General features: G+C 42.3%; 1 protein-coding gene across 3 annotated transcripts in view; it reads left to right on the forward strand.

The window, feature by feature from the left end:
- fam172a (family with sequence similarity 172 member A) overlaps positions 1-17,971 on the forward strand; it is a 151,688-nt gene that overhangs the window by 86,407 nt on the left and 47,310 nt on the right. For 2 of the 3 annotated variants that reach the window (XM_044369283.1, XM_044369290.1), the window contains one exon: positions 11,278-11,394. In XM_044369283.1, coding sequence (XP_044225218.1) covers positions 11,278-11,394 — 117 coding nt within the window. Of the gene's footprint in view, positions 1-11,277; positions 11,395-15,354; positions 16,838-17,971 lie in introns of all 3 variants that reach the window. The other variant, XR_006406618.1, reaches the window with a different exon arrangement.

Here is a 17,971-nt window from a genome sequence, read left to right on the forward strand (position 1 = left end):
TGAAAATGACAAGATAATCACCACATTCAAACTTACCTTCAGCTCTGGGTAAATGCCTTTCTCTGAGATAAACTAATAAATATACTGTTTTCCTTTCAAATGTTCTCCACTGAAGGCCCTAATTACCATACGCTGACAAAGACCTGACAGAGGTGTAATAGTTAAAAAGGTAATTTGACTACAAGTAGGAGTTTGGGTGGGGAAAAGGGTCAGTATGCTTTCCCCCCACCTCCCCATCCGCCTCTCTCTTTAATGGTTTATTCACGCTTTTCGAGGACTTTTTGCATGATTGACTGACAAGGTCTTTTTCCGAAATAGCATCTTCAGTAATGAGAAATAATTGACTCCCTAATCAAAAAAGGGGTTCATGGAATCCACAAACCCAACTATAATCTTCTGTGGCATTTCCAGCAGAATTGACAGTCCTCATAGCTTCAGGCTCTATACCACTTTGATTTAATTGCTTTTTTTATAAGATTAATAATATACTTTATACTGAATTGTGTATGTGTGCGTATGCTCTGAGTGTGTGTGTATGTACATGTGTGTGTGTGTGTTCGTCACCCTTCTCTCAGGCTTTGCTTTTAATCAACAATATCACTTGAAAAGCACTTCAACTAGTGTACTGCTCTTTGTAAATTTTACATTTAATTTATTAAGGGAATCGCTGTTGTGATTTCATTTTGTGCACAAGTATATTGCTGTGGTAGTAAGGTATATTATTTTAATAAGATATGTATAAAAACTTTACTAAAGAATTACTTAAAGGTAAATTATTCAAACTACATGCAGGTTTTCTTTTGTTTTATCAAAAATATACTTTCAGTGTCTGCTTTAAACAATTTAATACTAGTTATTTTTATTATTAATAATAAATTTGTTTTATCTTTTCTTAATATCAGACTGCAGTAATTCAATACTTTAGATATTATTTCCTTACTTTTTGTGCATGTTTTGTTTTTCCATTTATTGGAATAAAACCTGAAGTTGAGGCTCTTCATTTGTGTTGTTTTAAACCTGGAAGGGAAAATGTTTTTTTCCATTAAATCTGGTCCAACCGAACATTGTGATACAATTCAGATACTTGAAATAGTTATTTTTTCTTTACTCTGTCTGTTAAATTGGTAAATTGAATTGCTTTGTATTTTTTTCTATCATACTTTAGTATTATTTTTTTTAATCTTTTAATCTCATGTCTTGATTACTTTGGGCATAAAAATAATAATTTAAGTGAGTGTGCCTTGAGAGCCGCAAAGTTTTTGCATGATGGGGCAAATTAACTTGTAGCTTCCCCCAGCCTGCCCAATTTGTAGTATGGCCTCAACCCTTTCTCCCTCTCTTTCTTTTCTGAATCATTTTTCCTCTCGTTAAAAAGCTGTTTTAAATCATGGCTAGTGGCAATGAGAAGTTAATTTCAGATTGTTATATATTTCCATTAATTTCAGTTGGCCTTCTGTAGTTTTCCCTCCCTCACTCTCTCCTTCCTTTGAGTACAAGGGGATCACAGAGCCTGTTTTTTCCTTCTTTTCCTTTTTTTCTCCTTTCTCTTTTCTTGGGCTCTCTCTTTCTCCCTTGCCCCACGGCACAGGAGACGAGCAAATATGAAGGAGTAGAGGATGATAACTGAAGGGAGGAACACTCTCTTTGTCACTTTCATTAGCACTGTCTTTTACCTCTCCTCCCCTTTTCCCTTTTCCCCAACTTTCTTTTTCTTTTTTTTTCTTTTTTTTTTCATTTGTCCATGATTGGCTTCTCACTCAGCGATGGGTCGAGTGGCCCTGGAAGTTTAAACAAAACACCTCCCCTGAGAATCCAACTCCTGCAGTCCTGTAGAGGGACACACACACACACATATGCACACACGCTCACACACTCTCACACTCACACACACCTGATTTGCCAGTAATGTGCAGAGAAGCAGGCGCCAACAGATTTGTTGTTTTTGTTTCATTTTTCTTCTCTTCCTCCTCCCTCATTCACAGCTAAGGTGAAAAACAGTCTGAGATATTTGGTAGATTTTGCTATTAGCAGGCTCCACCTTTTTAAAACACTTACTGTAACTGGACTTTATGTGTTGATTTGTGCACCATGAAAGTGAATTTGTATAAAACTTAGGAAAAAAAACAGCGATGCATGAAAATAATAAATGGACATTTCTTGATATTAACAAGAAGAAAGAAAAAAGTCATACAATTGTTAAAATTTAGCTCTATCTAAACCAATTCAAAATAAATTTAGAAGAACTAAGTGAAAATTCTTCATCATAGGTTGTTGAAATTTTCTCACTGCACCCCAATTTAGAAATTTTGGCTTGGATGCCAACTGTGGGCTCAGTTAGTATAAGGAATCAGTGTTTATCAGCCCCTAAGGCTGTGTGTGTTTGTGCGTGTGTGTGTGTGTGTGTGTGTGTCTCAGAAATGGACAGCAGTACCCGATGGATATTTAACACATTAGCTTTGGCGGAGCTGAGAGTGGTGTGAAAACACACTGATTTCCTAAGTGGCAATCATATCAGCCTCGCCGTCAGAGAGGCAGCAGAGAGCAAACATCTGTGTGTGTGCGCTTGTGTGTTTTTGTGTGTGTGTGTGTGTGCGTGTTTGTGGTCGAAAACATGCATCCAAACTGCTTATGAACATCATTTAAAAAACTAATTCCAGTATTGCTACAGATTTGCATGGTAAACTTGTCTGTTTATTGATATGTTTTAATTCACCAGGATTAAGTGTATTTATGAAGGTTTTTAAAAAAAAACAAAAAAACAATATGCCTCAAATTCTTTACCGTTCATTTAATAGAATGTTTTCTATGTCTACCTAACTATTTTTTAGCTGATGTGCAGTCTTTCTACTACTTTCTCTTTTTGCATCTTTTCATATTTCTTATCCCAGCCCAGGGTTTCTGTATTTCTATCAGTTTCTCTGCCTCCGTTTCTGTGTATGCCTGCGCTGCATGTGAGTGTCTCTCTCTGTCTGTCTGTAGTAAGCTGTCTCCTCCCTGCCAGGGTTCAGGGAGCCCTTGGTTCTCCTCGATGTCAGTATCAGCCTGAGTTACGACACAAAGGTCTCAGCCTCCTCCTCCACCCACCCTTGTTAGGCCCTCTCACTCGCTCGCTCCCTCCGTCAATCCCACTCTCCCTCGCCCAATCCATCCTCGTCTCCAGCCGAGAGTCACCCATCCGAAACTATGTTAAAACAGGGTCATCCCCCGGCGTGCACTTAAAGGCTGTCCCTTTAACCTGCTCTGAAATACTTACGGCTATTATTATAGCTTATAAATCATTAAGAAAGTTTAATTATACGAAAATTTCATGGTGGAAATGTGCAAGCTGACACATGGGAAGGGGAATTTAATGGGCCAGCAAGTCCCAGCACCGTGAGGGAAAATATTGAGGTTAGGTTTCTATTTTACAGCATTGCCGGAGGGTTGGGAGACAGGGAGAAAGACAAGAAAGAAGCACTTTCAGAGTGAGAGAGAGGGAGAGAAAAGGCGAGTAGTGAGGATGAGGCCTAGACAGAATCCAATGCGCAAAAGTAACTTTCTCAATTCACTCTGTAGACCAAAGCTGTTAATATGGCCAGTTGATTTGGGAATGATGAAGACATTGCCCACCGTACCTTGTGCTGGTTTTCTTAACTAAGATGTATTCTAATTAACACAAGACTTTAATTAGTCGCCATGCAGTAATTTCAATTCGTTAAGGAATGCTGCCTAATTAGAAATTATCATTTGGAGAATTTCTGTAATTGCTGTCGCTAAACAATATATGAACATCCTTAACTACTAATGTTACAAAACTTTGTCTTCTTTCTTAATTGTGTCAATATCATTTCAATGTGAACATTATAGGGCTATTGTTGGTATAGCTCGAGCAACTTGAGCAATGACTACCGCACTCTTTCCATTGTGACAGGAATGTAAATTGATCAAACTGTTGGGAGTTGATATCATTAACACTTACCACTGTGCAGATGTTAATTAGGAATTAATCGAATTCTGTTGTAGTAACTATGAAAACGCTGTTACAATTTGAGCATCTGCTTGGCTAATCAAGTCAGAAAGATTCGAAAGCAATGCTGTTGCAATAAAAGAGTTGTCAGTCAAGTGAAAATTCTAGTGTTTCAGGGACTTATCATTACTGTATGGAATTATCACTATCACATTATCACAAGCAGGAAGACAAAACTCTTTGGAAAATCACTTCTGATTGTGAATTTCGAAGAGTGATTCACTTAGAAACATAGTTTGAAGAAGTAATATATAAAAAGACTAGTATTTTCCAAAAAAAGGCAGTGTTGCACATGCCAGCATGCATGAACCAACACTCTAACACATAAAAACTGTCACTCAACTTTGTGTTGAAGAAACTAAATCCATTTTTTAAGTGAACAGCAGTTTCTTTACACCAGGCTTATTGTTTACCCACAACCCCGTTCGTCCCTCCTTTCTTCCCTCCCTCCACCCCATCCTCCCTGCCCTTTCTCTCTCCTCTGTCCTCCCTTCCCGTCTTCCTCTTGTTTTCCATGCGGGCACAAGTGGGGCGCAGCGCCCGCAGCCGGCAGGTTTCCTGGCACGCTGCTTCTCATCCTCTGCCTTTTGTTTCCACCAGTGGACAACCGTTCTCCACTTCTGCTGTGTCAGTAAATATTTATTGGCCTTCCTTTTCCTCACCGCCCACACTGATGTTTGTGTGCGTCTGTGCATGTGTGTGAGTGTGCCTGTATATATGTGTGTGTGTGTGTGTGTGTGTGTGTGTGTGTGTGTGTGTGTATGTATGTGTGTGCGTGCGTGCGTGTTTATATACACGTGGAATACTCTCCAACACGTACACAGACATACACCACCTCCCACTACCCTGTGTCCGGTGCTGTCACTCACACAATTGAGAAATGCCCCCGCCTCACCCTATCAAATCTCACCGTGTCTCTCTCTGTCCACCATCTTCCCTTTCTCCCTCTCTCCCTCATCTTCCCTTCATCATGCATGTGGCAATAAGCTGTGAGAGGAAAGAGGAAAGAGAGGAGGAAGTTGTTGCAGTTTTCCCCTGCTCTCTCCCTCCCTTTCTACACCCTCGCCATGACCAGAGTTCCCGCACTGGAGAGTCAGAGGGGAAAAACTCCGAGTAAATGCATGTGACCTCAGTGAGCAAAACCTCTGCACACTCCCACAACACTGAAAGATGCACACACACACACAAACACACTCCCTCTTGCTCCCTAGGGCCCCGTGGCCTCGTGCTAGAGAGGGCTTCCTTCCTGCAGTTAAGACAAAGGAAGCTGGGGACTGACAGGGGACCTGGGACCGCTGCTTCAAAGCCACAGGAAGCGCTGGTGTTGTCTCTTCCTGTGGAGGGTGTCGGAGCGTGGGGGGCCAGCTGCCTGTGTTTTCACAGCCAGGGACGAACAGGGATGACTGTGTTTATGTGTGTGTGTATGTGTCACAGACAGGGTAGGTAGAGTAGCTGAACACACTGCACCTTCACTCCCTTTCCACCCCTCTTTGACCTGAGATCAGTGGCTAACAACATTAAGTCATATACACGTAAACTTCAGAGGGGCAGCACACACATACAACCATCCCAATTGTGAATTCTGTGGTCATTAAAAGCCAAATCCAGCTGAGGATCATCAATTTAACCACTTTTTTGTCTAGAAGTCTATTGTCGTCATTGATTTATGATAGAAAAAAATCACTGCCACAGCATCAGCCAGCCTTTATATTTGTTTTTCCAGCCCTTGCCACTGTCTTTGCAGAGTATATGCTTTCAGTGTGTACATGTCTGTGTGTGTTTGTGTTTGTCCTCCTGTTCCAATGTTGGCGTGTAGGGATTTATGGGGGTGTATGTGTTAGTGTGCCTGCGCCATGTGTTTTCAAACCTTCCGGTGTGCACCCGCATACATGTTTGTTTGTTTTTTCTGTGTTCGCCCTGGCTTCTCTGATGCTCTCCTCTTACTCTCTGGCAGCAACAGGACAGTTAATCAATCAAATATTTAAGCAGTGCTTCAGTGCTCAGTGGGTAGTCCTAGATTATCTGTGGCTGTTGGCAGTGCATGGCGCAGCCACATTATAAGCCTCGTCTCTGACTGGCATCGTCACGGGGCGCTTCTCTCTCTCTCTCTCCCTCTCTCTCTCTCTCTCCTCCTTCCCCTTGGCCTCTGCTCAGTCTTTGCTCATTCCTACTAACACTCTACATTTTTTCCTCTTTTTCATTCTCACTCATTTTCATTCTCTCTCCATCCCTTGTTTTTCCCTTTCTGTTGTTTGTTGCTCTCTATTCGCACTCACTCTCTATGTATAATTGTGGCTTTTCACATTGACTATCTGACAGTAAGCAAGGCCCCTTAAAGAGCTCTCATCTTTCTGTCTTTGCCTGTTTCTCTCTTTTCTCTCGCTCTGCAGTCTTTCTAGGGATGAGTCTGCCTGTCTCCCCACGGGGATCTCCATTGTGGATTACCATTCAGTTTTTGCCCAATTATCTAGTGGCTTTCGCTGCCTTTGACACATAATTATCAAAGGCCTAAATAATTGTCTTTATTATTGCCGGTGTTTAGATGTAGCGTCAGCAGAGCGGTTGCGAGCAAGGGAGCGTCACGGGGAGAGGAGAGAAATGAAGTATTTATCTCGACCAGAGATTAGTTTAGCATGCTGTTAAATGATGTCTCTTCGCTTATTTCAACTCCTCGTCCAGATAAATAAACATGATTAAAATGCCCCCTTCCCTCCTTCATACACACACCCCACACTTACATATACACACACCCATCACATATCACATTCTACGTCAGTGGTGAAAATAAGATTATGCACAACAAAAAGTCCAGCAATTAGCTGGCTTTGTAGCAGGAAGCAGCTTGAAGCGCTAAACACTGTACTTTGTTAAAGGCCAAGTGAGAGGTCAGGTACAAGATACAAGGGTTAGAGAAAAATCTGTATATGTGTGTGTGTGTGTTTGTGTGTGTGTGAGAGACATGCGTTTGCGTGGCTCCAAGCACATGGGGGTTGGCTATTTCATAGAGCTCGTGAAAAGCTGGATTTAGCAGAATTGTGCCAACCAGGGGGTCAGAAATCTGTGATGTTTACAGATCTCTATAGCAACCAGGCCCTCTGCAGAGAAATCAGAAAAGAAATGGTTTATGACGGAGAAACAGAGTAGCCGAGAAAAAGAGGGAGAAGGATTTCATAGTTCATCCAGAGTTTGAATGTATTTGGGATGGGAGTGAACTTGAGTCTACGTCATCAATTGTGACTCAGCTTTGTTATCATGGCTCAGAGGGATGTAAACACGATGTGTAGTTGCAGTCAAATTAAATTCAAATCACACTTGTGGAGACCGTTAAAAACAGCTTGTTACAGAAATGGCTTAACAGATTTCTTTTACACATTTTTTTGTGGCACACTAAATTATTATGTCAAAATGGCTGGTGATAAACATTTCATCAAGGTGCTGTAGTGAGTAAGGCGGCTCTTAAAGCTGAGGACTTTGGTTCAGACCCCTGAAATTCCACTTAAGCTTAAGCTTCCACTTATGTTTTAGTAAGACAGCGAAAGACCACTTGCTGCAGGGATGCTGTTCTGAAGCTGACCCTGTGTTCTGACCTAGCTGTGAAGTGGGCCAAGGGAAAAGAGAATTTTCCTCATGGGGATTAATAAAGTATTCATAAATATTTTTGTTGTGCACGTCAGCCTGTCATCTGTCTTGTTTTTTCTCAGTTCCTTCCTTTATCCTCCTAATCGACCTGTTTTGATACCCGTTCATCTGACTACCACCTAAAACCTTCTGCCTTTCTACTCCTCTTTCTTTTTACACTCAAACCCCCCCTCCATATCCAACCCCACCCGAACTTTATTCTGCATATGCAGCTGCAAATGTCTCAACATCTGTGTGCTCGTTTTAGCTCAACAAGTATTTCCACGTTTCTCTTCCTTTTCCCTGTCCGATAGAAGACTGATCACAACAGCTGGCCTGTTGCCTTGTTAAAGCTACAGTCTGCAGTTACATAGTGGATTAGCACATTTAACATTCTGGATAAAGATGGCTAACACTAACTTGCAGTCTAACATAGTGTAAAAATTATAACATGATGAGTCATAGGATAAGACAGCTTACATCTCTATTCACATGGGAGCATGTGGCTTTATGGGTTTAACTGGTTTGTAAGTTCCCCCATAAGTATCACCCACCTAGCAGAAGACACAGACATGCTTAGATTTAGCTTTCAACATGCAGCTAACCACAGTTGTCATTGTGGCTTGTAAAACATGAGACCCAGTGGTGTCAAAATCATTGTGGTTGAGGGCCACACTGCATAGAGCACTCTCTCCTGGAGTCATAATTTGTCAGCCTATTACCCCAACTGTTACCACAGCCAACTATATGTGTGTAGGCATTGCGGCAGTGACAGCTGTCAGGAGGAGTGATTGATATAGCCAGTGTTGGGAGATGGAGTCCTTTGGTCTTTAATCTTCAGTTGAGGCATCATGAGGAAAACAGACTTTTTTTAGTGAGAGTTCCTGATTTATTTTCCCTTCTCATTTCAGCAAATAATGACACTGTGTAAGTATCTGTGAATAGAAAATTACAGTGAAACTTTAAAGTTGGTTAGAGAAGGGCGGAAACAAAGAGGTTTGTTTTATTTCAAACCGATGAAATTTTGCTCGGGAAACTTGTTTTTATATACCACAAAGCAGCTAGAGGTGCTGAGTCCAATCAATTTGAACAACTGCTTTAGGATTTCCAAAGGTCTTGTTATCCAATTTTTTCTCCATTCATCTGTCTGCTTGATGAGACAGTCTGCCTGTCCACACAAGATTAATCATGCACTGTCTAAATACTTAAGTCCAGTATTTAAGTTCCAGACGCATCCATCAGCACCATCTACAGCCGAGCTTCACTCCCACCTTACCAGCTGTGCCTTTTTCTTTGTACATGCCTTTATCTTTTTCTAACCGCTGTCTGTCATTCACATGCTTCTTCACTGCTTGTGTGTTCTGCATTGCTCTCATATCTGCTCACATTCATTTCTACACACATATGCATACATCCGTGCATGTATACCCCACAAAAGCAGACACACACACACTTTCTCTGGTTGTCTTTGTTAGTGTTTTTGTTCTATGTTCTTGCTTCCATCTATCTGCATACCATTTGTTATTTCATTAGTGCTTAGTGTTAAAGGTGGCACGTCGAAATTATTTTTTTTAAAAAAAGGACAAACAACCTATCATTAATGTCAGTTTGGCAAATACAGTTTACAAAACACTAGTTACAAACTTTACTATAGTTCAGTTACAGTTTTGGTATACCAGAGATATACAGTGAACCCTACCGACCAAATTTCTTGTACTTTTAAAAGTACATTTAAGTTTTCCATCAAAAATAAAATGGATTCAGATGTTTTTTAAGGGGCACACAATAAGAGCAAGTAGAGACCCATTTATCCACTTCGACAGTGGAAAAATGTTGAGTTTTCTGTCAGGGCTTGGGCGATGTTTTTGACTGGATTGAAGTCATGTACTTAGCGTTTTCCATGGGCAGTCAGTCCACTGTCTCCTGTTTCCTGGCCTCTGCTTGCAGCCCCTATACTTAGGGACTGGCCCATTTGGCTAGTGCCAGAAAATAGGACCTTGACTGACACCTCCAGTTTTAAAAGGTTGACTTTTCTACTCCCACGGGCCCAGTTCTGCCAGAGGAAAGCTTTTCAACCAAGCGTGGATGAGGAGGGAGTACAGAGCGGAGTGTGTATCTGTGTGTGTGTGTGTGTGTGATCGTAGGATTTTGTGTGAGGGAGCAAATGTGTGCATACATGTGCACACTCTGTCTTCTTTTGTTGTCTGTCTCTACAGTTGTGCATTTTTTTCTTTACATTCATGGTTGTACCTCCCTTCTCAGTCTGCTCTATCCTCCACTCTGGTGAAGACACTCCAGTGGAAGCCTTATCAGCTGAATGATGTATGAGTCCTTAGTGCTTTAATAGATTCAATTTATCTCTATACACTCCCACTTTAATTTGGCTGGGCAAGGGAGGATGTATTCAAATGCCCACCGTCATTTTGATGTACAGCCAGCCAGCCAGACCTGGCCTCTGTGATTGCCCCAGCTTTAGCCCCAGTCTGAGTGTCAGACTCAGATTCATACTGTCAGCTTAAACCCTATATGCAAGCCCAAACTCTAGCTTTGTACTCAGGCCTCAGCACCATATTGTTTTATTACACTGGCACATTTATAGTCCAATATTAATAGCGTACTAACATGCAAGCACCAATTAAGGCCTGAAATTCCAATTCCTGGCTTAGTATCACATTACCTACATCTTCCACTGTAGTGGTAGTCTTATTCCAAAATCATAAACACCAGGACAATTTTAAGCGAAAGAAGTCCAGTAGTCCAGGATACTGTGAAGTGTTACCTCCCTCAAGATGACACTTACGATGAACCTTTAAACCTTTGTGGTTAAAATTCAGTATGTTTGACGTAGCATCATGTGTATGTACATGACCAGGTAATCACCAAATTTAGAGCTATTCTGCAGCGCTATGCCCGTCCTCAGTCCGCCAATCTTTTTCCCACCCTTACTAAACGTATAGATTAAGTGATTGTTAACCTATTGTTGCAAGTCCTGTGCTCTTTTCTTCCTGTTTTATCTTGAAGTGAAACACAGTGAAATGGCTCATTCCCAAGGCCTGGCTACAGTACTCCTTGGGGTGGGACCAGCGGTGTGGGAAGTCTATTGTAGTGCAGTAACAAGTCCTTTGTGTGACATTTTCCTCGGCGTTGACATTCAGAAGGGAATAGGAAGACGGGCCTGCGGACGCCACATTCTCTATGACATGTGAAGGGAAAGGGTATTAAGAATGGGGACCAAGGTATTTGAACGTGCACAGGAAAGGACATTTGCACAGTACGTGACAAGGACACGCTGTGGTGGAGCAGCTCTTTCATATTTCACTTTATAACATATGCTATACACCAGGTTGAATCTGTGTCCACCGGTTTCAAAACTGTCCACTGGGCCATTGCTATCATGGTCTGAGGGGTAGGCTGACAGTGTGTGTTGGGGAAAGAAATTTTTACGAGGAAAGTATCTACTTACACAGTGGGTTTGTCATAATAAAATAATTACATTCACATCTGTACAATGCAAAAAGATTTTCTTTTCTAAAGAGGTTATTATAGTCGCCCATGTGTCTCTGACACAAACAGTGCCCATCCCAACAGTAAGTGTGTATCATTAACATGCTAGAAGGGTGATTAACATGAATTTGATTTGCTTTTTATGGCAGATGAATCAGAGGGAAATGCAGGTGAAGAACAGAGTGTGTGCTGTGGCTCTGACTGACTCGGCTCACAACATCTGGCTACAGGAGACCAGCAAAGGCACACAGGACTGGATGCAGCAGGTGAAGTAGCCATACACACTCAAACACACACACACTGAAAACAAACAAAGATGCTATAAAATGTACAATGGGCTTTTCCTGGGCTCCTATCTCATCATGTAAATTCACCCAGTGGTGAGCTGAGGTCTCTCAGATTGTGCTTTTCTCAGTTTTTTCCCTGTACAACCCTGCTGACCTACATCCTGACCAACAGCTAGCCTTAGAAGTCATAGAGAACCATTGTTTGCATGTTTTTCCTCTCTGTCTTTTTTATCAGCCCCCACTCTTTCTTCCTGGGTGCATGTCAATGAATAACTGAGACAGTTAACCCTCACTGGTGTGTGTATGTGGCTGGATATATGTGTGTGTAAGTGTGTTTATATGTGCTTGTGGGTAAGCGTGTGAGATAGAATGCACGTGCACTTGTGCATTTGTGTTAGTTTCATTTTAGCACTTGCCCTTTCTGGTGTGACCTCTGCGCCATACGCAGCACCTGGGCTCACTCAGTATGCACATACAGATGAGGACCAGCCAAGACCAGAGCTGCTTGAGAGCCAGAGATGCAAATGTCATGCACACACTCACACACACAGACACACACACATACACACACACACACCATACCTTTATTTGTATTATATCCTCTTTTATATCCCATGCCTTTTGTTTTTGCTATTTTTGTCCTCTCCCATTTCGTGTGTGTGTGTGTTTGGTTTGTGTGCTCAAGTGCGTGTTACTTATCTGTGAATGTGTGTATGTTAGTTTGAGGGGTGGGGATTCAAGGTTGCGCTGGCCCCCTTCTCCTTGTCTGGCATTTCCTATTTTTGATCCATCTAAGGGATGTGTGGGACAGAGCATAATTGGAATGTTAAGTGATTTTCTATTTGTGATGATTACCCAGAACAATAAATCTGAAATAACCTTCTTTGTCCAGTAGGAGGAAGGGGACAGGCAAGGAATCACTCTCTCTCGTACTCATTAACCCACAGTCCTTTTTTGGCTGAATTAAGAGAGGAGCCTGCCTAATTAAAGGGATTTTTTTCTAGAAGAGACAGTGGCACACCTCTACCATGCTATGCCCTGTTCAATGGCACAGAAAGCTTTTTGGAAGATGTGTAGACACTCACTGTTTGTGCAGCATTGTTTTTTTTTCTTTCTTCTATCCATAATTCTCTGTCTTACTAACAATAATTAGCACTACCTTTACAAAAAGTACTCATTACTTGTTGCTAATTCCAAAGCAATGTTTATACTTAATATATTTCTCTCAGGGATCAATGATTCCTTATGTTAATCATTGCATACATTTTATTTAACAACAAAAAAATGACAATGTTTTAACAAATGTTGTTTTGACCTTTTATTGTCTCTTCTAATTTAGCATCAGATGAAGACCACTACTAATGATAAATTCTGTAGATAATTGCCAAATGGTGAGATATACATTACTATTGGATATGTCAACATTGAGGAGGAAAGCTAACTACAATCATGTGTCATGTTTAGAAACTGGTAACCTCAATTTTGTTGCTCAAATTTAGTATTTTATCACATTACTGGCTTCTGGGCATGGATGGCAGTGCAGTGCTAGTTAACAAGCCCTGGGTCAGCACGAGGATTGAGGTGAATCCAAAATCTAATCTGTCCTCGGCATTTACATTAGAAACCAATACTGCGTGTGTGCAGTGGTTCCACTAAAAGGTCAGAGTCCCTTTGTGTTCCACCCAATATGCTAATCCCATGGCTCTGGCCTGATCTATGTGTTTCTATCATTGGCTCACTTTTCTGTTGTTTGGCTTTGAGTGATCACACAGTCCACAATCTTCACTTGTTGGTGCAGTGCAAAACATACACGCACATGAAGACACACAGACCCCGACAGTAGATGCATATACTGCTCCTTTGTAAAGGACATCTATATCAATAACCCATACACAGCTGGATCTTCAATGTAAACAACACTAGCATCACACACTGTGATACACACACACACAGGAAGGACAGCACAGATGGTGCTACACATCACAGAGGGGAGCTAGCAATGAACCTGAATAATGCCCTGGGTGGTGTATAAATATGGGTGCCCGTACGAGTGGGTGCATGTGAGGTCGGGGTACCCCAGCAGCGCACTGCTCTGTTCTCCTCGGACAGAGATAATTCCCTCCCTCTGGGGTTCAAGAGGTCGCTGGTTGGTAGGATGGAGCGATGGGAAGAGGAGAGTAAAAAAGAGGGGATGGGATTTAGAGATCAGCGCCTGCTGGGCCAGGTTATATAGACCAAATGGGTCAGACAAGGGGCAACTGACATCACTGCCAAGAGAGACGAAATACAGGGTGAAGGTGAGAGAAAAGAGGATGGAAAGGGGATAGGCAGAGAAAGAGATATAAAGACTCTTCCATTGACTGAGACAGAAAAAGAAATAAGCAAAGAAATAAAGTATGAGAAACATTCAATTATTTAAATCCTGTTGACTGCCGCCGAGAAAGCACAGGGTAGAGCCGTGGAAAAGAAAAACAAAAAGACAGGTAGGATGTGAATGGACTGAATACAGATGGAGGAGAGGAGATGAAGAGATGTATGTGGAGATAGATGAGTAGCATAGTGAGGAGAAGTGAGTGAGGGAGAGAAATGCGAATGATGGTGTACAGCTGGCAGCCTGTCACAGTCTCCAAGGTGTCTCCTGTCACTGTGCTGGCCTGCTGTCACACTCTAGTGGCCTGCCCAGAGCACACACACACACACACACACATACACACACACACATACACACACACACAGATACACTTGTGCACACACATACATACAGAGTACACTATGGTCATGAATAAACCATCCTAATCCATAGAGATTATACAGCAACTGGAGGAGGTAGGAGAGAGACAGACATAGAGAGAGTGAGCAAGAATTGATACTCAGGACTACTTTCTGAGAAGTTAGTTTGCTGGCTGTCATGTGTGTTATGGTTTAGGAGACTTTTATACACTTAGCACAGACTTTCTATCATGGGACTCAGTCCTGTGTGCTTATGAGATAGAAATACTGTTTTACCATTGGATGGAGACAATTACATACAATTGCAGTGTATACACACTACATATTTTTGTTTAATCTTTGCATTCAACTCAGCAATACAACAGTGTCTTATCAAAATAAAAAAAACAAGATAATTGTGTAACTTAATTCATTATTTCACCACTTTTTCTTCTGGAAGTTTATGGTGTTTAGAGCACATTTTACTTGTTTTCATTCTACGTTTTTTTTAATGCAGGATTTGGAAGGAGGGTAAAGGGAGTACATCCTCCTTTTAAGGCTTTGTGTGTGTCTTCCTGTGACACTTTCTGTGTAGTGGATATGGACACCTACTGTATGAGAGACCTTTTTGGTCGTTATGGAAGCTCCATTAGATCACTCTGCCATCAGCTGAGTGCAGTGTTTTGTGTCCATTACTTTGTGTGTGTGTGTGTATGCGTGTGCGTACACGCATGTGTGTGTGTGCATGTGCGCATGTGTGTGTTGTTTATGTGAAAGAGGCAGGCTGGCATCCACTCTGACTTGCAGAAGGCAGCAGGTGGCAGATCACACACACACACACACACACACACACCACTCAAACACACACATATACACATGACAGAGAAGGCGTAAAAACATCCCTCACAGGTAGAGGGGTAGAGCAGACACCTGTTCGCCATTCACACTCTAAGATCATGCTATTAGCTCAGTAGTTAGCTTTAGCGCTTAGTCACAGCCTCTTACTCACCACGTAGGGGATCCTTTGGAACTTTGTGTCTGAGTAATATTGGTAATGGGATTTAAGAGAAATAAAATATACTGTGCAACAGTGTGTCTTGTTGTGTTTGCACGGGTTCATGTATGTGTACATATCCAGCATAATCCAAACACACACACATATGCACAGAGCAGCAGAGGTGGGTGGAGAGTCAAATCTGTTTACATGTTTGTTTCTCTGTCTGCCTTTAGTTCAATGGCGCCATTGATCGGCGGACAAGCTGCTTGAAGTGATGATGCTATGCGTCAGAGACAGCCGATGTGATGTGCCATCCTTTTGTCACATCGCCCTTCTCTAATCCCAGCCAGCAGGCCTTGCCTTTATGTGACTGCTGTTATGCCTGCGGTCTCCCACAGCACTGGGGCCGTGTGCTATGTGTATGTGTGTGTGCATTTATGCAAGAGTTTGTGTGCACATGTGTGCTGTTGCCTTGACAAATCTATTCAAACCCCGACCTCCCTGCCTCCATTGGTGGTGATGGTAGAGGTGAAGGGGGAGGGAGGGGGGCCCTTTGAAAGACTCGCCTCCTTCCCCTCTCTCCAGCTGCCTTCAGCCCACTGCTCCACAGCCCAGCTGACATCTTCCTCCAGACAGACTGAATGAATTAAAGAAGATACAATGAGACACTTGATGTAGCAGTCAAGGAGCCCCACTGCTTCTGTGCCGCTCTACACCGCTCTGCCCTCAAGCCCAGGCTCAGAGGAGAGCACATCTAGGGCAAGGCAAAGGATCTAAAAATACACAATATGCTACTGTTTACCGATGACTTGTCATCTTCCCCCAACACTAACCCCCCTTCCTCCCTCACTCCATTCTTCTTCATCTCTCAGCCGATCTTTCTTCAACCTCTTTGACTCTTCCTATGCTATACCCCCTACGATTGCTAGCACTTGTGATTGACAAGGCTGAAGAACTGAAATATGGATGAAGAGAGAAAGGGAGCATTTCTTATATTCGAGGGGCAGATCTAGTTTGTTCTTAAGTTCATTTTTATTTCCTTTGATTGGATAAGAACGGATCACACATGAGCCGAGCTTTATTTTAATCACAGGCCGTCATGTGCACATTTCCCAACTGCATTTTGTGTTGCTTGTTGACATTTGCTAGGGATTTGCATACATGGGCCAGATGTTTTATTATAATCATCTTTCACAGTGAGTTTTTATATTTCTATATAAGCTTACAGTAAATAAATCACTGTGGGACAAAAGAAGATGCAGTACATGTCGAGCAGACAGTAACAAAAGACATTTGCTTGGACGTAGCATCAGAAACTTATGTAGACAAAAAGGCAACAAGCAAGAGGGGCTCAATTAGGCATCAGCTATATTCAGTTTCCCTCTGTGCCTATTCATATTCATACAGCAGAACAGAACACATGTATACACTAGCATACATATGCTATCAGTGATGAGTGTGTCTGCATGCACAGGATTTTGTGTGCTTGTGTGTGGAGGGGGGATACTTCAGGGATGATAGATAAGAGGGCATGTGATGTGACCCAGGATCTTTGCATGTATGTAGTATGTGTATTGTATGTGAATTTGTTGGAGAAGCTGAAGTGCGAGATGGTTCACAGGTTTGTCTATCCAGTCCCTTCTCTGCCAGGGCCTTGAGAGTCAGGTTCACTGAGGGCAAAAATGTGAAAGCACGTACGCACACGTGCACGTTTGTGTGAGTATTTGAGTCCTGAGGGTTCACAACGCTACCCATCTTTATTGGAGACCCCCCGCAATGCAGCCACTGACCCACACACACAAGCATGCACAACACTGTAATGGCTGTCAGGGGGCTAGGGTGAAAGTAAACAAGGGCAGATAAGCAGTGATTCAGAAGGACGCCAGCTGCACATTCTAATCTCTTTACATTTTCTCTTTCTTCTATTGAACTTTTATCTTATCTGGGGAACGTCTTCTCCAAGCATTCCTTCTCAGCCTCCCTCTTTCTCTCTCCCCTTTCTCTTGTTTTTGTACTAACCTTACAAGCCACAGCATACCAATCCACATTGCACGGTCAAACAAGGAAAAACACACTTTGATATGTTGCCATCTGCTGACCCAGAGAATAAAAACTCAAAGCATGGGAAAAGTGAGTTGTTTTTTAGTTTGGTATTGGTAGAGCCTATTAATGATACCTGGGGTTTAACCCTACTACATTTGATTTAACCCAGTAGGTAGAATAAGGGAACGCCACACAGACAATCCGAAGGAAGATGAAGACAGCAAAACACAGATAAAGAGGTCTTCTCCTTTTTCTGACAGTAGAGTTGTCAACCACAGGGGGTTTGAGAGGACTAGGGGTGTCTGCAGGGGGTTATGGGTCAGCAAGCTGGGCAGACACCCTCCCCCAGGGCACCCACTGATCCACCATGGTAGAAGGCCTCAGCTCTCCACCACAAACAAACGCCAAGCTGTCTGGGCAGCATGTCACAGAGCTTTTAATTGCTTGTTCCTGTCTTTCTTTCTCTCTCTCTCTCTCTCTTTTTCTCTCTCTCTCTCTCTCTTCCTCTTTCTCTCCCCCCTCGCTCTGCCACACACACATACACACACATACACACACCTCTTTCTCACTACTGTCCCTCCTCTTGTCTTCAACACCTGTCCCCTTCTTCTTTGTCTTCTTGCCTCTCCATTTTCTCTTCCTTCTCCCTTTCTTTCGCCACGTTTCTTCTTTTTTTCTTATATCTCAATTTTGATTCAACATGCTTAATTTCTATTAAAGTATAAAAATTATACTTCTGAAGCCACAATTTTTTTTTTCATAAGATGTCATCCCTTATTATTCCAACTTTGAGCATATATTTTACTG

Source organism: Thunnus albacares, chromosome 2 (assembly GCF_914725855.1).
Source record: "Thunnus albacares chromosome 2, fThuAlb1.1, whole genome shotgun sequence".
Lineage (NCBI taxonomy): Eukaryota > Metazoa > Chordata > Actinopteri > Scombriformes > Scombridae > Thunnus > Thunnus albacares.